Source organism: Microcaecilia unicolor, chromosome 3, assembly GCF_901765095.1.
Source record: "Microcaecilia unicolor chromosome 3, aMicUni1.1, whole genome shotgun sequence".
Classification (NCBI taxonomy): Eukaryota; Metazoa; Chordata; class Amphibia; order Gymnophiona; family Siphonopidae; genus Microcaecilia; species Microcaecilia unicolor.
In genome coordinates, this window is record NC_044033.1 from 89,197,315 (window position 1) to 89,218,009 (window position 20,695).

Below are 20,695 nucleotides of genomic sequence, written 5' to 3' on the forward strand. Positions count from 1 at the left end.
GAGGGAAGGAGCAGGAAATGAATGGGACTGGGAGGGGTGGGAAGCAGAGGGTAGGAGCAAGAGATGGATGGGACTGGGAGGGGTGGGAAGCAGAGGGAAGGAGCAGGAGATGAATGGGACTGGGAGGGGTGGGAAGCAGAGGGAAGGAGCAAGAGATGGATGGGACTGGGAGGGGTGGGAAGCAGAGGGAAGGAGCAAGAAATGAATGGGACTGGGAGGGGTGGGAAGCAGAGGGAAGGAGCAGGAGATGGATGGGACTGGGAGGGGTGGGAAGGAGCAGGAGATGAATGGGACTGGGAGGGGTGGGAAGGAGCAGGAGATGAATGGGACTGGGAGGGGTGGGGAGCAGAGGGAAGGAGCAGGAGATGGATGGGACTGGGAGGGGTGGGAAGCAGAGGGAAGGAGCAAGAAATGGATGGGACTGGGAGGGGTGGGAAGCAGAGGGAAGGAGCAAGAAATGAATGGGACTGGGAGGGGTGGGAAGCAGAGGGAAGGAGCAGGAGATGAATGGGACTGGGAGGGGTGGGAAGCAGAGGGAAGGAGCAAGAGATGGATGGGACTGGGAGGGATGGGACTGGGAGGGGTGGGAAGCAGAGGGAAGGAGCAGGAGATGAATGGGACTGGGAGGGGTGGGAAGCAGAGGGAAGGAGCAAAAGATGGATGGGACTGGGAGGGGTGGGAAGCAGAGGGAAGGAGCAAGAGATGGATGGGACTGGGAGGGGTGGAAAGCAGAGGGAAGGAGCAGGAGATGAATGGGACTGGGAGGGGTGGGAAGCAGAGGGAAGGAGCAAGAGATGGATGGGACTGGGAGGGGTGGGAAGCAGAGGGAAGGAGCAGGAGATGGATGGGACTGGGAGGGGTGGGAAGGAGCAGGAGATGAATGGGACTGGGAGGGGTGGGGAGCAGAGGGAAGGAGCAGGAGATGAATGGGACTGGGAGGGGTGGGAAGCAGAGGGAAGGAGCAGGAGATGGATGGGACTGGGTGGGGTGGGAAGCAGAGGGAAGGAGCAGGAGATGGATGGGACTGGGTGGGGTGGGAAGCAGAGGGAAGGAGCAGGAGATGAATGGGACTGGGAGTGGTGGGAAGCAGAGGGAAGGAACAAGAGATGGATGGGACTGCGAGGGGTGGGGAGCAGAGGGATGGACCAGGAGATGGATGGGATTGGGAGAGGTCAGGCACAGCAGAGGGAAGGAGCAGAAGATGGATGGGACGGAGGGATGGTGAGCAGAGGGAAGGAACAGAAGATGGATGGAACTGGGAGGGTTGGGGAGCAGAGGGAAGGAGCAAGAGATGGATGGAACTGGGAGGGTGGGGAGCAGAGGGAAGCCTACTGGAAAGAAGACACTGCATAAAACAGAAGACACTGGGATCAAAGCGAATAGAAAAACTAAATGATCAGACAACAAAGGTAAATAAAAGTATTTTATTCATAATTTATTAATTGAAATGTGTCAGCTTTTTGAAATGTGCATCTGTGATATTTTGCCTGTAAATTTCATTCCTTCCTCCATATTAGCATATTCATTTGCATATTTATATATGCAAATGATATGCTAATATGCTCCGCCCATTCTTTGCCCCCCCAAATGAAACAGTCAAACTACGCCTATGCCTTTCTTCTGATGTTCTAGACAATTTGTATATATGCAACCTTGAGTACTGTGTGCAATTCTGGTTGCCATATCTCAAAAAACATACAGCAAAATTAGAAATTATTTATTTGATTTTAAAGCCCGTCCTATTGACTACGTCCAGAATGGGTTACATGGTTTGCATCCATAATAAAAACAAAATACACACAACTTCTGATCAATTACACACAGTACACACAAACATAAAATCAATTAAACAAATCTTCCAGCTTTACTTAAACAGTTCATCAGAACTAATTAAAACAAGTGAGTTTTTACAGACTTACGGAAAATTAAATTATTATTAATAGATCTCACTGTAGGAGGCAGCTTATTCTGAAACCAAACCAATGACTAAGAAAAAGCTTGTGAAGGAGCATATTCCAGCTGTAAAAATCTTGCAGAAGGTAAAAGAAAACATCTCTCACACAGAGTTTAACAACCGGTTTGGTGTACATATTGGTAGTTTTTTAGATAAATAAATTGGAAACATATCATGGAAAACGCTAAAAACCAATACCAACATCTTAAAAATACACTGTTTACTGAGAGGAAGCCAGTGCAATGATAGAAAATTGGGTAAAACATGATCACACAATGCCACATTTTTCAAAAGCCGAATTGCTGAATTACAAAGCAACCCCACAAACAATGCATTACAATAATCTCGGCATGAGATTACATATGCATACAACAACTGGGCAAAATCTAACTCAGAGAAGTAACCTCGAATCTTACGCAATTGGCAGACAGGCCAATTGAAAAATATGGTTATCAAAAGTTAATCCCGCATCCAAAAGTATACACAGACTAAGAACCTGGTACTTAGCTACTATAGTAGCCCTTTCCCACAATAAAGATGGATGGGAGAATTTACAGTTATCCCTCAGAATTCAAAGAAATTCTGTTTAATATGCATTCAACTGGAACTTATTCATCAATATCCAAATTTTAATTTCACTCAAACTATTGCTCAACTTCTCCAACTGAGTCTCTCAAGCAGAACCCAACGCAACGTACAACTCAATATCATCAGCAAAAGAATGAACATGAATTCCATGCTTCAAAGCGATATCTATCACTGGATGTACATACAAATTATAAAGCAAAGGAGACAGCAATGCACCTCATGGTACATCGTACTGCAGAAATTTAGGTTTTGAGAGCTCTGACTCACTTAATTAACACCCTCTGTGACCTATTTTCTAAAAAATATTTAAACCAATGCAATACATCACAAAGCCCCACTTCTATCAGCCTAGTCAACAAAATTGAATGGTCAAGCATGTCAAAAGCAGTATTTAAGTCCAATAAAACATCTTACCCGTTGTCTAGATATTTCCAACAATCATCAACAATGTCTAACAAAACTGTCTTTATACTGTGAGAATTCCTGAATACAGACAAACTCAAAGAGAGCACCTTGTCTCTCTATATAATCAATTGAATTAAAACCATCTTTTCTAAAATTTTAGATAAAAATAGCAGATTTGACACTGGCCTAAAATTACTTGGTTGGCTCATATCCAATATAGTTTTTTTTCCAAAGCAGATGCACAACTGCCACCTTCCAGGCTTCAGGTACAATTCATGATCTTAAAGACTCACTAACCAATGACATAACAAATTTTAACAATACTTCTTTTGCAGTCAATAATAAAGCTAACAGCTGAAGATTGCAAGGAGCCTGACAATTTATCCAAGACTTCAAGAGAAACAGCTTAAAACTGACACATACTACTCCTCCCAATAAGGGGGTCTTTTACTAAACTCGAGTTATCTGCAGCAGGGCCCATAGGAATAAAACTGAAATTAGACAGAACGTATACTGTATCTTTGCTATGCAAATCTTGTACTCCAGTATCTAAATTAGAACAAATATTTTACATTTTTTTCATTGAAAAATCTGATAAAGTTTCACAGCTCAATGTAGTAGAGGAGGATTGATCTCCTCCTTGAGAAAGTTTAAAGAAGGGCAACCAAATTGATTAAGGGGATCGAACTCCTCTCATATAAGGAAAGGCTTAAGGTATTCTGGCTCTTCAGCTTGGAAAAGAGATGGCTGAGGAGGGATATGATAGAGGTCTACAAAATATTGAATGGTGTAGAACAGGTAAATATGAATCGATTTTTATTCTTTCAAAAATACTAAGACTAGGGGTCACTCAATGAAATTACATGGTAATACTTTTAAAACGACTAAGAAGAAACATTTTTTTATTCAACGAATAGTTAAGTTTTGGAACTCTTTACCAGAGGATGTGGTAACACTGGTTAGCGTATCAGGGTTTCAAAACGGTTCAAACAATTTCCTACAGGAAAAGTCCAAAGTCTGCTACTGAGACAGAAATGGGGAAAGCCACTGCTCATCCCTGGGATTAGTAGCACGGAATCTTGCTACTCTTTGGGATTCTGCCAGGTACTTATGACCTGGATTGGCCACTGCTTGGAAGCAGAATTCTGGGCTAGATGGATCATTGGTCTGACCCAGTACAGCTATTCTTATGTTCTTAATTTCCTTATATATGTACACAAGGGCTGTATTTTCTAACACATTTAAATTTCACATACAAATTACTACCTTAGGAGAAGCACGAAGCTCTATCCCTGCAGAAACAGTCTCCGTATGTCCCATTCCTTCTCTTTCAATCTTTGGTGACAGAACTGGTGGTGCTGGAGCCTCTTTTTTCATCTTTTTTTCTGTTTCTGTGTCTTGCATGGTAGAAATTTGATTCTTTAAAGCAGTAACAGATTTTGGTTCATAAAATGGATTTGACCTGTTAAAAAAAAGGAAATAACTTTAAACAAAAAGATAAAGTGATATCTTTAATTGGACTGATACAATGCATTTGACTAGCTTTTAGGGGATGACTCCCTTTCTGAGGTCTGAAAATGAAAAATGAAAGAAAACTTGCTATTTTGCAATTTTTCAAACAAATCAAGAAATGTAAAAAATTTAGTCTACCATTTGTGTGATTGCCAAGTATGTATGCATAGTTGATGACCCCGATATATATTTTTCAATGTATTCAGATCTTACTCTGGTCTACACACACTATTAATCATCCCACTTAAAGTAATCAGTTCTTAATTATGAAGTAAACTGAATGAGTAGTTATGTATTCATTAAGCTTCTCTTTTTTTTTTTTTAATTCTATATCCACAGAAAAAAAAAGTATGCAAAGCATGAGTCATGAAATTCTTTCCAATCCCTGTAAATGTAAATGAATGCATGTGTGTATGTTGAGGTAGGGGGGATGTTGGTTGGTTGGGTGTGTATGTACATTGTATCTCCGATTAGAAGAGAAGATGAGTGGCGGAAGACAGTTTGAAAGGTGCAACTCTATAAACACAATGCTACAGTGAATTAGTGTATGTATACTGTAGCTGTTGGAACTGCTTCAATCAAATAAATATATTGGGGCACATTCTAAAAGGAGTTCAGTTTTTCTCTCCCCCACCCCCCACTACATACAGTAATTTCACAACTTCAGCACAGAAACTTCCTTCAGATCATCTCCTTCCTTTCCTGTGACTACAGCATCGTTCCATTCCTTGGCCACCACTGCATTCCCACTGGCTGAAACCTACCTACAGATTCTGCTGCTACTTACAATGGAAGACGGTGGGGGAGGGACTACAGAACTCATTGTGAAACATGTGCAAAACTATTCTCCATCACCTTCTACCTTAATGTAAATTTCTGCTGACTTCAGAAGCCAGACAGCAATCCTAACATCCTGAATGTTGAGCAATTTAAGTCTCCCCTCCCCCAACCAAACATGTGGGCACAAAGTATGTGCAAAGTTTGCCAATGGCTTAATCTGATCTGCCTACACAATGTAGTGATAGTTGTGGGGGATATTTTATTTATTTTACAATTTTTATTCTGCTTAATCCATAATTCTTAGTGGATCACATAAGTACATACTTAATATTAAAACAAGACAAACTTACAATAAAATTATACAGACAAATAAGATCAATCCATCCAAAAATTAATACACAGTGGAAGGGAAGCTGCAGTGGGGCAATTTTAGGTTACAGGCAGTTTATGGGATGTTGTGTCACTGAAGTAAGGGTAGTTTTTTGGGGGTGGAATATTGGGGGGGGGGGATAATTTTTTTTTTTTTTTGAATGGGGCTGTTTGCAGAGGGTGGTTTTAGGGGTTGGGGCAGTATGCTGCATGGCGGAGCAATTGGGAAATAGATTTTGAGATATTGGAACAGTTACAAGGGGAGGTAATTTTGGGAAACTAGGGGTAGTTTGGGGTTTTGAGTAAGCAGACAATTCTACCTTTTTTTCCCCCACCATAAATTTTTATTATAACTCTGCAACAGTCAATTTCGCAAAGAGCACAACCTGCTCACATTTAAGTACATAAGTATTGCCATACTGGGAAAGACCAAAGGTCCATCGAGCCCAGCATCCTGTTTCCAACAGTGGCCAATCCAGGTCACAAATACCCGGCAAGATCCCAAAAATGTACAAAACATTTTATACTGCTTATCCCAGAAATAGTGGATTTCCCCCAAGTCCATTTAATAGTGATCTATGGACTTTTCCTTTAGGAAGCCATCCAAACCTTTTTTAAACTCCGCTAAGTTAACCGCCTTTACCACATTTTCTGGCAACGAATTCCACAGTTTAATTACACGCTGAGTGAACAAACATTTTCTCCGGTTCGTTTTAAATTTACTACATTGTAGCTTCATCGCATGCCCCCTAGTCCTAGTATTTTTGGAAAGCGTGAACAGACTTCACATCTACCTGTTCAACTCCACTCATTATTTTAAAGACCTCTATCATATCTCCCCTCAGCCACCTTTTCTCCTAGCTGAAGAGCCCTAGCCGCTTTAGCCTTTCCTCATAGGGAAGTCGGCCCATCCCCTTTATCATTTTCATCGCCCTTCTCTGCACCTTTTCTAATTCCACTATATCTTTTTTGAGATGCGGCAACCAGAATTGAACACAATACTCGAGGTGCGGTTGCAACATGGAGCGATACAAAGGCATTATAACATCCTCATTTTTGTTTTCCATTCCTTTCCTAATAATACCTAACATTCTATTTGCTTTCTTAGCTGCAGCAGCACACTGAGCAGAAGGTTTCAATGTATCATCAACGACGACACCTAGATCCCTTTCTTAGTTCGTGACTCCTAACGTAGAACCTTGCATGACACAGCTATAATTCGGGTTCCTCTTTCCCACATGCATCACTTTGCACTTGCTCACATTAAACGTCATCTGTCATTTAGATGCCCAGCCACCCAGTCTCGTAAGGTCCACTTGTAATTTTTCACAATCCTCCTGCGATTTAATGACTTTGAATAACTTTGTGTCATCAGCAAATTTAATTACCTCACTAGTTACTTCCATCTCTAGGTCATTTATAAATACGTTAAAAAGCAGCAGTCCCAGCACAGACCCATGGGGAACCCCACTAACTACCCTTCTCCATTGAGAATACTGACCATTTAACCCCACTCTCTGTTTTCTATCTTTCAACCAGTTTTTAATCCACAATAGAACACTACCTCCTATCCCATGGCTCTCTAATTTCCTCTGGAGTCTTTCATGAGGTACTTTGTCAAACGCCTTCTGAAAACCCAGATACACAATATCAACCGGCTCAACTTTATCCAGATGTTTGTTCACCCCTTCACAGAAATGTAGTAGATTGGTGAGGCAAGATTTCCCTTCACTAAATCCATATTGACTTTGTCTCATTAATCTATGCTTTTGAATATGCTCTATAATTTTATTCTTAATAATAGCCTCTACCATTTTGCCCAGCACCGACGTCAGACTCACCAGTCTATAATCCCGGATCTCCTCTGGAACCTTTTTAAAAAAATCGGCGTTACATTGGCCACCCTCCAATCTTCCGGTACCATGCGCGATTTAAAGGATAAATTACATATTTCTAACAATAGCTCTGCAAGCTCATTTTTCAGTTCTATCAGTACTCTGGGATGAATACCATCTGGTCCAGGAGATTTGCTACTCTTCAGTTTGTAGAACTGCCCCATTACATCCTCCAGGTTTACAGAGAATTCATTAAGTTTCTCTGACTCGTCAGCTTCGAATACCATTTCTGGCACCGGTATCCCACCCAAATCTTCCCCGGTGAAGACCGAAGCAAAGAATTCATTTAATCTCTCCGCTACGGCTTTGTCTTCCCTGATCGACCCTTTTACTCCTTGGTCATCTAGCGGTCCAACTGATTCTTTTGCCGGCTTCCTGCTTTTAATATACCTAAAAAAAATTTTTACTATGTGTTTTTGCCTCCAACGCAATCCTTTTTTCGAAGTCCCTCTTAGCTTTCCTTATCAGCACTTTGCATTTGACTTGACATTCCTTATGCCGTTTCTTATTATTTTCAGTCGGTTCCTTCTTCCATTTTCTGAAAGACTTTCTTTTAGCTCTAGTAGCTTCCTTTACCTCACTATTTAACCACGCTAGCTGTCGTTTTGTTTTCCATCCTCCTTTTTTAATACGCGGAATATATTTGGCCTGGGCTTTCTGGGGGGTGATTTTGAACAGCATCCACGCCTGATGTAAATTTTTGACCCTCGCAGTCGCTCCTCTAAGTTTTATTTTCACCGTTCTTCTCATTTTATCATAATCTCCTTTTTTAAAGTTAAATGCTAACGTATTTGATTTCCTATGTATACTTCAAAGCTAATATCAAATCCGATCATATCAAGTGGCCCTAGCACCATTACCTCCCACACTAGATCATGCGCTCCACTAAGGACTAGGTCTAGATATTTTCCTTCTCTTGTCGGTTCCTGTACCAGCTGCTCCATAAAGCTGTCCTTGATTTCATCAAGGAATTTTACCTCCCTAGAGTGTCCCGATGTTACATTTACCCAGTCAATATCGGGGTAATTGAAATCACCCATTATTATTGTGTTGCCCAGTTTGTTTGCGTCCCTAATTTCCTTTAACATTTCTGCATCCGTCTGTTCATCCTGGCCAGGCAGACGGTAGTACATTTCTATCATTATCCTTTTCCCCTTTACACATGGAATTTCAATCCACAGTGATTCCAAGAAGTGTTTGTTTCCTGCAGAATTTTCAATCTATTTGATTCAAGGCTCTCGTTAATATACAATGCTACCCCTCCACCATTCGATCCACCCTATCAATACCATATAATTTGTACCCCGGTATGACAGTGTCCCACTGGTTATCCTCCTTCCACCAGGTCTCAGAGATGCCTATTATATCTAATTTTTCATTTAGTGCAATATATTCTAACTCTTCCATCTTATTTCTTAGGCTCCTGGCATTTGCATATAGAAATTTCAAACTGTGTTTGTTGCTCCTATTTACATCATGCTTAGTACTTGACAGTACCAATTTGCAATCTTTTGTCTGATTTTTATTTTGGGACACCTGATCTACTACGGTCTGTTTTGCAACCTCACTATCAGGATACCCTATCTTCCCTGTTTTGGTGATATCTTTGAAAGATACTTTATCCCAAACCATGCGCTTTTGAGTGACTGTTGGCCTTCTCCCCCCCCCCCCCCCCCCCCCCCCCCCCCCCCCCCCCGTTTCTAGTTTAAAAGCTGCTTATCTCCTTTTTAAATGCTGATGCCAGCAGCCTGATCCCACCCTGGTTAAGGTGGAGCCCATCCTTTCGGAATAGGCTCCCCCTTCCCCAGAATGTTGCCCAGTTCCTAACAAATCTAAAACCCTCCTCCCTGCACCATCGTCTCGTCCACGCATCGAGACTCCAGAGCTCTGCCTGTCTCTTGGGCCCTGCGCGTGGAACAGGTAGCATTTCAGAAAATGCTACCCTAGAGGATCTGGATTTAAGCAACAGCCTAAATTTGGCTTCCAGAACCTCTCTCCCACGTTTTCCTATGTCATTGGTACCCACATGTACCAAGACAGCCGGCTCCTCCCCAGCAGTATCTAAAATCCTATCTAGGTGATGCGTGATGTCCGCCACCTTCGCACCAGGCAGGCAAGTCACCAGGCGATCCTCACGTCCACCAGCCACCCAGCTACCTATATGCCTAATGATCGAATCACCAACTACAACAGCTGTCCTAACCTTTCCCACCCGGACAGCTCTTTGAGACATATCCTCGGTGCAAGTGGATAGTACATCCCCTTGTAGGCAGGTCCTGGTTACAGGAGTACTTCCTACTTCACCAGGGTGATGCTCTCCTTCTAGAAGACCTCCCTTCTCCAAGGTAGCAAAGGGGCTACCAGACTGGAGGTGGGAATTCTCTACAACATCCCTGTAGGTCTCCTCTATGTACCTCTCCGTCTCCCTCAACTCCACCAAGTCTGCTACTCTAGCCTCAAGAGAATGGACACGTTCCCTGAGAGCTAGGAGCTCTTTGCATCGGGCACACACATATGACATCTCACCAACTGGGAGATAATCATACATGTGACACTCAATGCAAAAGACTGGATAGCACCCCTCTCGCTGCTGGACTGTTGACTCCATCTTAGTGTTTTTGAATTTTTCAATAATTTAAAACTTGCTACATTATTAAGGATATTAGCCTAATATAAAAGTGTCTTTTAGTTTATGTGGAGGGGCATAATCGAACGTGAACGCCTATCTCCATGGGCGTTTATCTCCAAGAACGGCTCCGTGAAGGGGCGGGCCGAACCGTATTTTCGAAAAAATGGACGTTTTTGAGCTGGGCATTTGCTTTTTTAGCGATAATGGAAACTAAAAACGCCCAGCTCAAAAACGTCCTAATCCGAGCCATTTGGTCATGGGAGGGGCCACGAATCGTAGTACACTGGCCCCCCTGATATGCCAGGACACCAACTGGGCACCCTAGGTCAGTGCGGTGGACTTCAGAAAAAGCTCCCACATGCATAGCTCCCTTACCACGGGTGTTGAGCTCCCAACCCCCCTCCCCCAAAACCCACTACCCACAAATGTACAACACTACCATAGCTCTTAGGGGTGAAGGGGGCACCTACATGTGGGTACAGTGGGTTTTGGAGGCCTCCCATTTACCAGAACAAGTGTTGCAGGTGGGGGGGGGGGGGGGGGATGGGCCTGGGTCCACCTGCCTGAAGTGCACTGCAGTACCCACTAAACGTGCTCCAGGGACCTGCACACACGCAGGCCTCTAGGACTTGTTGCTGCTATATAACATTGGCACACCAGTTGACACCTGAAGACTAATCTCTCCGAAAACGTCCTTTATTGGAATAAGCATATTTACTCACAGTTAACTGCAGATCAGAGGTTGTGCCCCACTGGCAACGAGTCTCCCTGGTACTGAGATTAGCAGTAGGTCAGAGCTGGCAGAATGCTCTACAATGCCCTCTTTCAGCCACATTCAAGGTAAGAACTAAGTTGTCTAACGTGGCTAACATAGGAAAGGGAACTAAAACTGGCTTACACAAATGGCCACTAACGCATGGACTACAACAGGAAACACAACAGGGCACACTCTGACCCAGTAGGCAGGGGGAAAAGCACCATGGGAGAAGAGCCTACCAACTACCAACATCGTGAGACTATAACACAGCTAATGAAATCACGGAGCCCAATACCCTACAACCACCACAATGCAATGCTGATATGACCCTGTAGTGCACCCGAGAGCCACATCTGACCCAGGGAAAGGCTGTGAGAGGATCGAACACATTCTGCTGTCATGGAGGTGGGTACGGCATTTGAGGCTGGCATACAGGCTGGGAAAAAAAAGTTTTTAAAGTGGGGTATTTTTTGGTGGGAGGGGGTTAGTGACCACTGGGGGAGTCCGGGGAGGTCATCCCCGATTCCCTCCAGTGGTCATCTGGGCAGTTGGGGCACTTTTTTGGGACTTGTTCGTGAAAAAAAAGGGTCCAAAAAAAGTAACCCAAAATCGCGGTAAAAAACGCCTTTTTTTTTCCCCGATTACCAGCTATAGACGCCCATCTCTCCTCGGCTGATAACCATGCCCCAGTCCCGCCTCCGACACCCCCCTGTCAACTTATCGTCAACTTTATTCGTTTCCACGACAGAGTGCAGTTGGAAACGCCCAAAATCGGCTTTCGATTATACCGATTTGGGCGCCTTTGAGAAAAAAACGCCCCATCTCCCGATTTGGGTCGAAATATAGGTGTTCTCTTTCGATTATAAGCTGGATAGTATATTGTATGATTTAGTTAGTGTTTCCTTCTTAGATGGTAATGAAATGTATTTAAAACTCTGTAAGAGCACTCCTTGCTGGTTACCCTAATTACAATAACTGACTATACATGAAGAGTTTCCTAGGGGTGGGCGGGAAGACTAAACTAGATCCTGCAGTGCCTGTTAGATTCTATTAATGCTGTGGTACAAAGTTGTTAAAACTAAGTGGAAAAGACTATGGAGATTAATTGATAAAATTTGCTTTTTATATTTTTATTTGCCCAAGCAGGGGCTCATAAAAACTAAGCTACAACTGCAACTAACTTATCCGTTATGTCTACTACTTCAAAACTCATGATATCAAAATATTTCCTTAAACAACATCCACATTCCCAACTAAACCGTGCATCTCTAATAAACAGCATCCCCTTTCCCACCCCTCTAACCATCTCCTACCCCACCTCAATTTGAGAGCGCTCCCTGGTTCTTTGGGACCCTCTCTCTCCCCCTTCCCCTCCCCCTTCCCATCCCCCCACCCTATAATACTCCACTATCCTAAATACTTGTCAGTCGCTGTTGTAATCGAGCCCACCCACCCTTATGTCGCCGTGCCCCTCCCTACGATATGCCATTAGTCGATCCATTTGTATTAACTGACCCAATTTACATTTCCAATCACTCAATGTCGGGGGGGTCTGCCCTCTTCCAATACTGTGCTATAAGACACTTAGCTGCTGCCAACCCCCAGCACAACCATTTTCGCTCCTCCCAAGAGTCCCTCTCATCATATAAGCCCAGGAGGCACACCAAAGGGCTGCACACCAAAGACGATCCAATCAACTTTACTAATGCTTTCATAACAGCATGCCAGAAGGGCACCACCCTAGGGCATGTCCACCATATGTGTATAAATGAGCCCCTTTGTGAATTACACCTCCAACATAGGTCTGATGCTCCGGGGTACATCTGATGCAATCTCTCAGGCGTGTAATACCATCTAGATAAGACTTTATATGTATTATCCTGCACCAAAACACATACCGAAGCTTGCTGAACCTCCCCACAAATAACTTCCCACTCCCTATCAGACAAGTGACAATTTAAATTTTCCTCTCAAGCCCCCTGAAAACCAAATGGCATGGGATCATATCCCCTAAAAAATTTATATATCACTGATATTGGTCTGGGAATCCTCCTCAACAAAAGCCACAAATTTTCTAGACTTTCCGTCTCCTGAGGGTCCCCCCCCCCCCTCCAACCCAATGTCCCCACAAAATGTTGAATCTGTATATAAGGAAAAATGTCCCCCCCCCCCCCCCAGGCAAACTATACCTGGAGCACAGCGTATCAAAACTCTTCACCCTTCCCCCCTGCAGCACAGCCCGGAAATTCACAATGCCCGCTTGCTCCCACCGCACAAAGATGGCATTTTTCTCTCCCTGCCCCAAATTTTGGCTCCATCTCAAAGGCACCAGTGTCGATACTCCACCAGACTGTCCCCATTTCCTCTTGCACTTCTCCCCACAATTCCACCAAATGTCTCACATATGGATTCTGTATCCCAGCCAATATCACTCCCACTCCTTCAGTAGTCCATAGGAATTCAGTTGCCTATATGATTGCTCCAACTGGCTTGTAGGCTTAGTGATCCCCCTTTCCCAGTCCATAATCATCCTCAGTTGTGCAGCAACATAATACCATTCAATACTAGGCACTGCTCTACCCCCCCCCCCCCCTCAGGGGCACCCACAACACTCGTCGAGCTAAACGGGGCTGCCTACCCACCATATAAACTGTAACACCAAACCCTGCAGTTGCTTAAATGTCTGTTTCGGAAGCGCCACTGGCAGCACCTGAAACAAAAATATCAATATAGGCAGCACGTTCTTCTTCACCACTGCCATATGCCCTCACCACGAAAGCCACAATCCCTTCCACCGGGATAGCTCCCCCCTGAATTTGGCCTATTATCTTCCCATAATTAAGACTATACACCCTACCCAAATCCCTACGAATCTGAATCCCCAGATACCGAATGTAATGCTTGGCCCACTTAAACTCAAACAAGGCTCTCAATCTACTTTTTTTCCCCCTGTTTCAAACAAATCCCCAATAGCTCACTTTATCCATGTTAACCCTTTTTTACTGCCTTACCTTGTTCTCTGTTACATTTCACACTTTCTATGCTACAGAAGCTGAAACTCCTCTGCCTGTAGAAATACATTGCGCCATAGTGGGGGGGGGGGGGGGGGGGGGAGAAGGCGTTGTAGGAGCTCATTTCTTGGAACCCCTGGTCTGATTTGGTCATTTTTTAACTGAACGTGTTGTTTTTTTTTTTTTTTTTAAATAATTGTTTCCGTATGCCAAGTTTCATTCTATTTCATTAACATTTAACAGCTATAGGAGCTGGAACTCCTTCTCCCATAGAAATGCTTTGGACTATTTTTAGGGCGGGCACATTCTCTAGAAACCCCAGTCCAATCTGGTTTATTTTCTAACATGTATCTTTTTACCATTTTATCCCTCCTGCCAAGTTTCATCCTAGTCTGATAAATATTCAGAGCTTTATTTTGCCCCCAAATATTCTCGACCCCTTTTGTTTGTTTCCAACTTCAATAGGATTAGAAAGAATAATACTCAAGTTTCACATGAGTTCATAGATGCTCCCAAGTATCCATCCAAATCAAAGTCAAAGGCCAGAAATTCTCATCAGGCTTGAAACTACTGCCCACTGCTACAACAAAGGAAAGAACTTCAGTGAACATTCCATAAATTTCTCCCAACTATACTGGTGTGAGAAAACCTTGGCTGGTTCTTATATCAGCTAGGCTGCCAAGGGCTACCGCAGGAGAGGACCGCCAAAGACTACAACCGATACACAACATTGCTATCAAACTGATTCAGGCACTAGGAAATTTGATCATGTGACCCCCATCCTAAAAGGAGCAAATTGGCTATCGTTATCTCACCATATCATTTACAAGATTCTACTTCTGTTATTCAAGATCCAACAATTTGGCAATCCTCTCGCTCCATTTCTTAACCCCCTTATGTCCATCTGGAACACTCAGATCATCACTGCAAAAACATTTGCTTGTACCTTCTTCAGTGAAATTGCTCACAGTCATACTCAAACCCTCCATTTTCTCAGTCCAGGGCCATGAGCACTAGAATGTGCTATCACAGCATCTTAGATTTCAATCGTAGTTACAACAATTCAAAATTGACCTTAAAACACTATTTATTTAATGTTGCATACACCTGATACTGATTCCTTTATTTTTAAAAGACTGCTAGGGGCTGGCCTGGACAGCATAGCTCCCCTCCTCTTGTTGACCCCTTACTATCCTATTAAACACTGTAGTTCTAAACCCCCAACCCTCCTCACTTTGTCCTGCCTAGTCTCCCTATTTCTACCATATAATTAGATTGTAAGCCATTCAGATAACCATATTTATGGGCAGGATAGCAAATCTCTAATAAACTTGGAAATTCACATCACAACGCTACTTTTAAAATCAAAATTTTCATACTGCTGTTGCCATTCCTGATTAGAACCAGTCACATTTTCCAGATAACCCTACTGAATCTTCATGAGTTTCGCATGTTCTGCTTTCAGTGTATACAACTTTATGTCACACATATTGAGATTATCTGGAAAATATGGCAAAAAAAAAAATCTTGAAGTTAAAACTGGATAAATTAGGAAACACAACATACAGAAAACATTTTTAGGCAATATTTTAAAAAAATTATAATCACAACAATTTCCCCTTAACTGATTATTGGGTATGCCAGTCATCAGTTGCTAGTAATTGACCATAATTTCCAGATAACCCCACAATTTGATCAGCAGGGATCAGTGCTCATTTACATAAAATATCTAACCACCACATCACCCAGCTTCTCCATATAGCACCAAATCAAGTATAGAAATTATTTTATCTCGTAATTTACAAAAAAAAGTGAGGAAAGCATGCAGAGCATGACTTATGGAATTCTTTCAAATCTTTCTGCATGTGAATGAACGTGTATGTATGTTGTGGAGGAGTGTTGGGAGTGGTGTGTGTGTGTTCTTGTCTGTATATGTCTATGTATGTATATTTGTTGGTATGTGTGTGCGCTCATGTGTGCAGGTATACGTGTGTGTGCGTGCTCATGTTGATGTGTATGTCTGTGATCAGTGGAGAAGATGAAAGTGATGGGAAGTTTAAAAGGTACAACTTCTTAATCATAATATTACAGTGAATCAGTGTTATGTATACTGCAGCTGCTGGAACTGGTTCTCCCAGAGAAATGTTTTGTGGCATTTTTGGAGGAAGTTCATTTACGTTCCACCTAATAACAGATGCAGAAACTTAACTTCTACAGCACAGGAACTTCCCTCAAGGTCAACTGTTCCCTTCCTGTGACTACAGCTGCCTCCCAATTCTCTGCCCCTACTGTCTTGCCATTGGTTGGATCTTGCCTACAGTCTCTGCTGCTAGTTACAATGGAAGCAGCAGGGCAGAATCACTCACAAGGGGGGCGGGGGGAAACGACAGTGAACTACATAAAATAGAGGTTTTAAAAATAGAAAATTTCCTGAGGATAGAATGACAAGTATAACTCAGAACATTAACATCGGGGGTTGTAGTAGATGTGAGGGTGTGAGAAATGTTTAAATATATTGCGTTTTCATATAAAGCGAAAGCTATATACCTGTAGAAGGTATTCTCCGAGGACAGCAGGCTGATTGTTCTCACTGATGGGTGACGTCCAGGCGGCAGCCAGGACCGGAAAATCTTCCATAGCAACAAAAGTTTGCTAGTCTCGCGCTCCCCGAGCGCACCGTGCATGCGCGGCCGTCTTCCCGCCCGATCGCGAGCGTGCTCGTCAGTCCAGTACATAGCTACGGTAAGGGAAGACACAACTCCGAAGGGGAGGTGGGCGGGATTGAGAGAAACAATCAGCCTGCTGTCCTCTGAGAATACCTTCTACAGGTATGTAGCTTTCGCTTTCTCCGAGGACAAGCAGGCTGCTTGTTCTCACTGATGGGGTATCCTAGCTCCAGGCTCACTCAAAACACCAAACATGGTAAATTGGACCTCGCAACGGCGAGGGACATAACTGAGATTGACCTACAAGAAACAACTAACAGAGAGTGCAGCCTGGAACAGAATAAAAATGGGCCTAGGGGGGAGGTGTTGGATTCTGAACTCCAAACGGGTTCTGTAACACCAACTGCCCAAAACCGACTGTCACGTCGGGTATCGTACTGAAGGCAGTAATGAGATGTGAATGTGTGGACAGATGACCACGTCGCAGCCTTGCAAATCTCTTCAATAGTGGCAGACTTCAGTGGGCCCACTGACGCAGCCATGGCTCTAACATTATGAGCCCATGACATGACCCTCAAGAGCCAACCCAGCCTGGGCGTAAGTGAAGGAAATGCAATCTGCTAGCCAATTAGATATGGTGCGTTTCCCTACAGCCACACCCCTCTTGTTGGGCGGACTGTCTGTGGGGGCTTGTCGCTCCAGATAGAAGGCCAATGCTCTCTTGCAGTCCAATGTGTGCAGTTGACGCTCATCAGGGCGGGTATGAGGCTTGGGAAAGAATGTTGGCAAGACAATTGACTGGTTCAGATGGAACTCCGACACCACCTTTGGCAAGAACTTAGGGTGAGTGCGGAGGACTACTCGATTATGATGAAATTTGATATAAGGAGCATGAGCTACTAGGGCTTGAAGCTCACTGACTCTGCGTGCTGAAGTTACTGCCACCAAGAAAATGACCTTCCAGGTCAAGTACTTCAGATGGCAGGAATCTAGTGGCTCAAAGGAGGTTTCATCAGCTGGGTGAGAACGACATGGGATCCCATGACACAGCAGGAGGTTGATGGGTGGCTTTTGACAAAAGCAAACCTCTCATGAAGTGAAAACTAAAGGCTGTCCAGAAATCGGCTTACCCTCAACACTGGTAATGATAAGCGCTGATAGCACTAAGATGAACCCTTACCGAGTTGGTCTTAAGACCAGACTCGGACAAGTGTAGAAGGTATTCAAGCAGGGTCTGTGTAGGACAAGAGCAAGGATCTAGGGCCTTGCTGTCACACCAGACGGGTAAACCTCCTCCACAGAAAGAAGTAACTCTTCTTAGTGGAATCTTTCCTGGAAGCAAGATAGATTCTGGAGACACCCTCTGAGAGACCCAAGGAGCAAGATCTACGCTATCAACATCCAAGCCGTGAGAGCCAGAGACTGGAGGTTGGGATGCAGAAGCGCCCCCTCGTTCTAAGTGATGAGGGTTGGAAAACACTCCAATCTCCATGGTTCTGTGGAGGACAACTCCAGAAGAAGAGGGAACCAGATCTGACAGGGCCAGAAAGGAGCAATCAGAATCATGGTTCTGCGGTCTTGCTTGAGGTTCAGCAAAGTCTTCCCCACCAAAGGTATGGGACGATACGCGTACAGGAGGCCCTCCCCCAATGTAGGAGAAAGGCATCGACACTAGTCTGCCGTGGGCCTAGAGTCTGGAACAGAACTGAGGGACCTTGTGATTGATCTGAGTGGCAAAAAAGTCTATCAAGGGGGTGCCCCACGCTTGAAAGATCTTGCGTACGACTCTCGAGTTGAGAGACCACTTGTGAGGTTGCATTATCCTGCTCAATCTGTCGGCCAGACTGTTGTTTACGCCTGCCAGATAGGTGCCTTGAAGAAACATGCCGTTCCGGCGAGCCCAAAGCCACATTTCTGACGGCCTCCTGACACAGGGGGCGAGATCCAGTGCCCCCCGCTTGTTGATATAACACATGGCAACCTGATCGTCTGTCTGAATTTGAATAATTTGATGGACAACCGAGTCTTGAAAGCCTTTAGAGCGTTCCAGACCGCTCGGTAACTCCAGGAGGTTGATCTGCAAACCGGTTTTCCTGGGGGGACCAACTCCCCTGGGTGTGAAGCCCATCGAAATGAGCTCCCCAACCCAGGAGAGATGCATCCGTCAGCACTTTTTGTGGCTGAGAAATTTGGAAGGGACGACCCAGGGTCAAATTGGATCGAATTGTCCACCAATGCAGGGATCTGAGAAAATCTGTGGACAGTAGGATAACATCTTCTAGATCCCCGTGGCCTGAAACCACTGGGAAGCTAGGGTCCATTGAGCTGATCTCATGTGAAGACGGGCCATGGGAGTCACATGAACTGTGGAGGCCATGTGGCCGAGCAATCTCAACATCTGCCGAGCTGTGATCTGCTGAGATGCCTGTACCCAAGAGACGAGAGCCAAAAGATTGTTGGCTCTCGTCTCGGGAAGGTAGGCACGAGCCATCTGAGAATCCAGCAGAGCTCCTATGAATTCTAGTCCTTGAACTGGAAGAAGGTGGGACTTTGGATAATTTATCACAAACCCTAGTTGCTCCAGGAGTCGAATAGTCATCTGCATTGACTGTAGAGCTCCTGCCTCGGAGGTGTTCTTCACCAACCAATCGGTCGAGATAAGGGAACACATGCACTCCCAGTCTGCGAAGAGACGCCGCTACTAAGCCAGGCATTTCGTGAACACTCTGGGCGCAGAGGCGAGACCAAATGGGTAGCACACAATACTGAAAGTGACGTGTTCCCAGACGGAATAGCAGATACTGCCTGTGAGCTGGCAATATAGGGATGTGAGTGTGGGCGTCCTTTAAGTCCAGAGAGCATAGCCAATCGTTTTCCTAATCATGGGAAGAAGGGTGCCCAGGAAAGCATCCTGAGCATAGCCAATCGTTTTCCTAAATCATGGGAAGAAGGGTGCCCAGGGAAAGCATCCTGAACTTTTCTCGGACCCGTTATTGTTCAGGCCCCTTAGGTCTAGGATGGGACGCATCCTCCCTGTTTCTTTTCCACAAGGAAGTACCTGGAATAGAATCCCAGCCCTTCTTGCCCAGGTGGCACGGGCTTGACCGCATTGGCGCTGAGAGAAGGGCGGAGGAGTTCCTCTGCACGTACCTGCTTGTGCTGAAGCTGAAAGATTGAGCTCCCAGTGGGCAATTTGGAGGTTTTGATTTCAAATTGAGGGAGTATCCTTGCTGGACTATTTGAAGAACCCACCGATCGGAGGTTACAAGAGGCCACCTTCGGTGAAAAAACTTTAACCTCCCGCCGACCGGCAGATCGTCGGCCACAGATACTTTTATCTCGGCTATGCATCTGCTGGAGCCAGTCAAAAGCCCATCCCTTGTTTTTGCTGGGGAGCCGCAGGGGGCCTGAGGAGGGCACTACTGTTGACGTGAACGAGCGCGCTGGGACTTAGCCTGTGGCAGGCTGTTGGGAAGGGTTGGATTGTACCTGCGCTTATTATAAGCGTAGGGAGCAGTCTTCCTACCCCCGAAAAAACGTCTACCAGCTGAGGTAGATGCTGAAGGCGTCCAGTGGGAGAGTTTGTCGTAAGCGGTATCCTGCTGGGGGAGCTGATCTACCACCTTTTCGACTTTCTCGCCAAAAATTGTTATCCCCCCCCGGCAAGGAGCATCCGTAACACATTTTTGGACTCTACCGTCTAAGTCAGTGGCACGCAGCCATGAGAGTCTGCGCATCACTATACCTTGAGCGGCCAGCCCTGGATGCAACATCAAAAGTATCGTAAGCACCCTAGACAGGAATTTACGACACACCTTCAGCTGCTGACTGCCACCTCCTGAAACGGTTTGGCCTGCTCCGACGGGAGCTTGTCAACCAAGTCCGCCAACTGCCTCACATTATTCTGCAAGTGGATGCTCGTGTAGAGCTGGTAAGATTGAATTTTGGACACGAGCATAGCAGAATGGTAGGCCTTCCTCCCAAAAGAATCCATAGTTCTAGATTCACGCCCAGGGGCGCCGAAGCGTAATCCCTAGAACTCTTGGCCTTCTTAAGGGCCAAATCACCACTCCAGAGTCATGAGGCAACTGAGTCTTCATCAACTCCCGGATCCCCATGGATTCGGTAC

The 20,695-nt window shown here is 44.7% G+C and overlaps 1 protein-coding gene across 1 annotated transcript in view; it reads right to left on the reverse strand.

Annotated features, from left to right (window-relative positions):
* The window catches only part of EHBP1 (EH domain binding protein 1), a 763,964-nt gene that overhangs the window by 461,109 nt on the left and 282,160 nt on the right, over window positions 1-20,695 (reverse strand). The window contains 1 exon segment of the mRNA XM_030196160.1: window positions 4,214-4,409. Coding sequence (XP_030052020.1) covers window positions 4,214-4,409 — 196 coding nt within the window.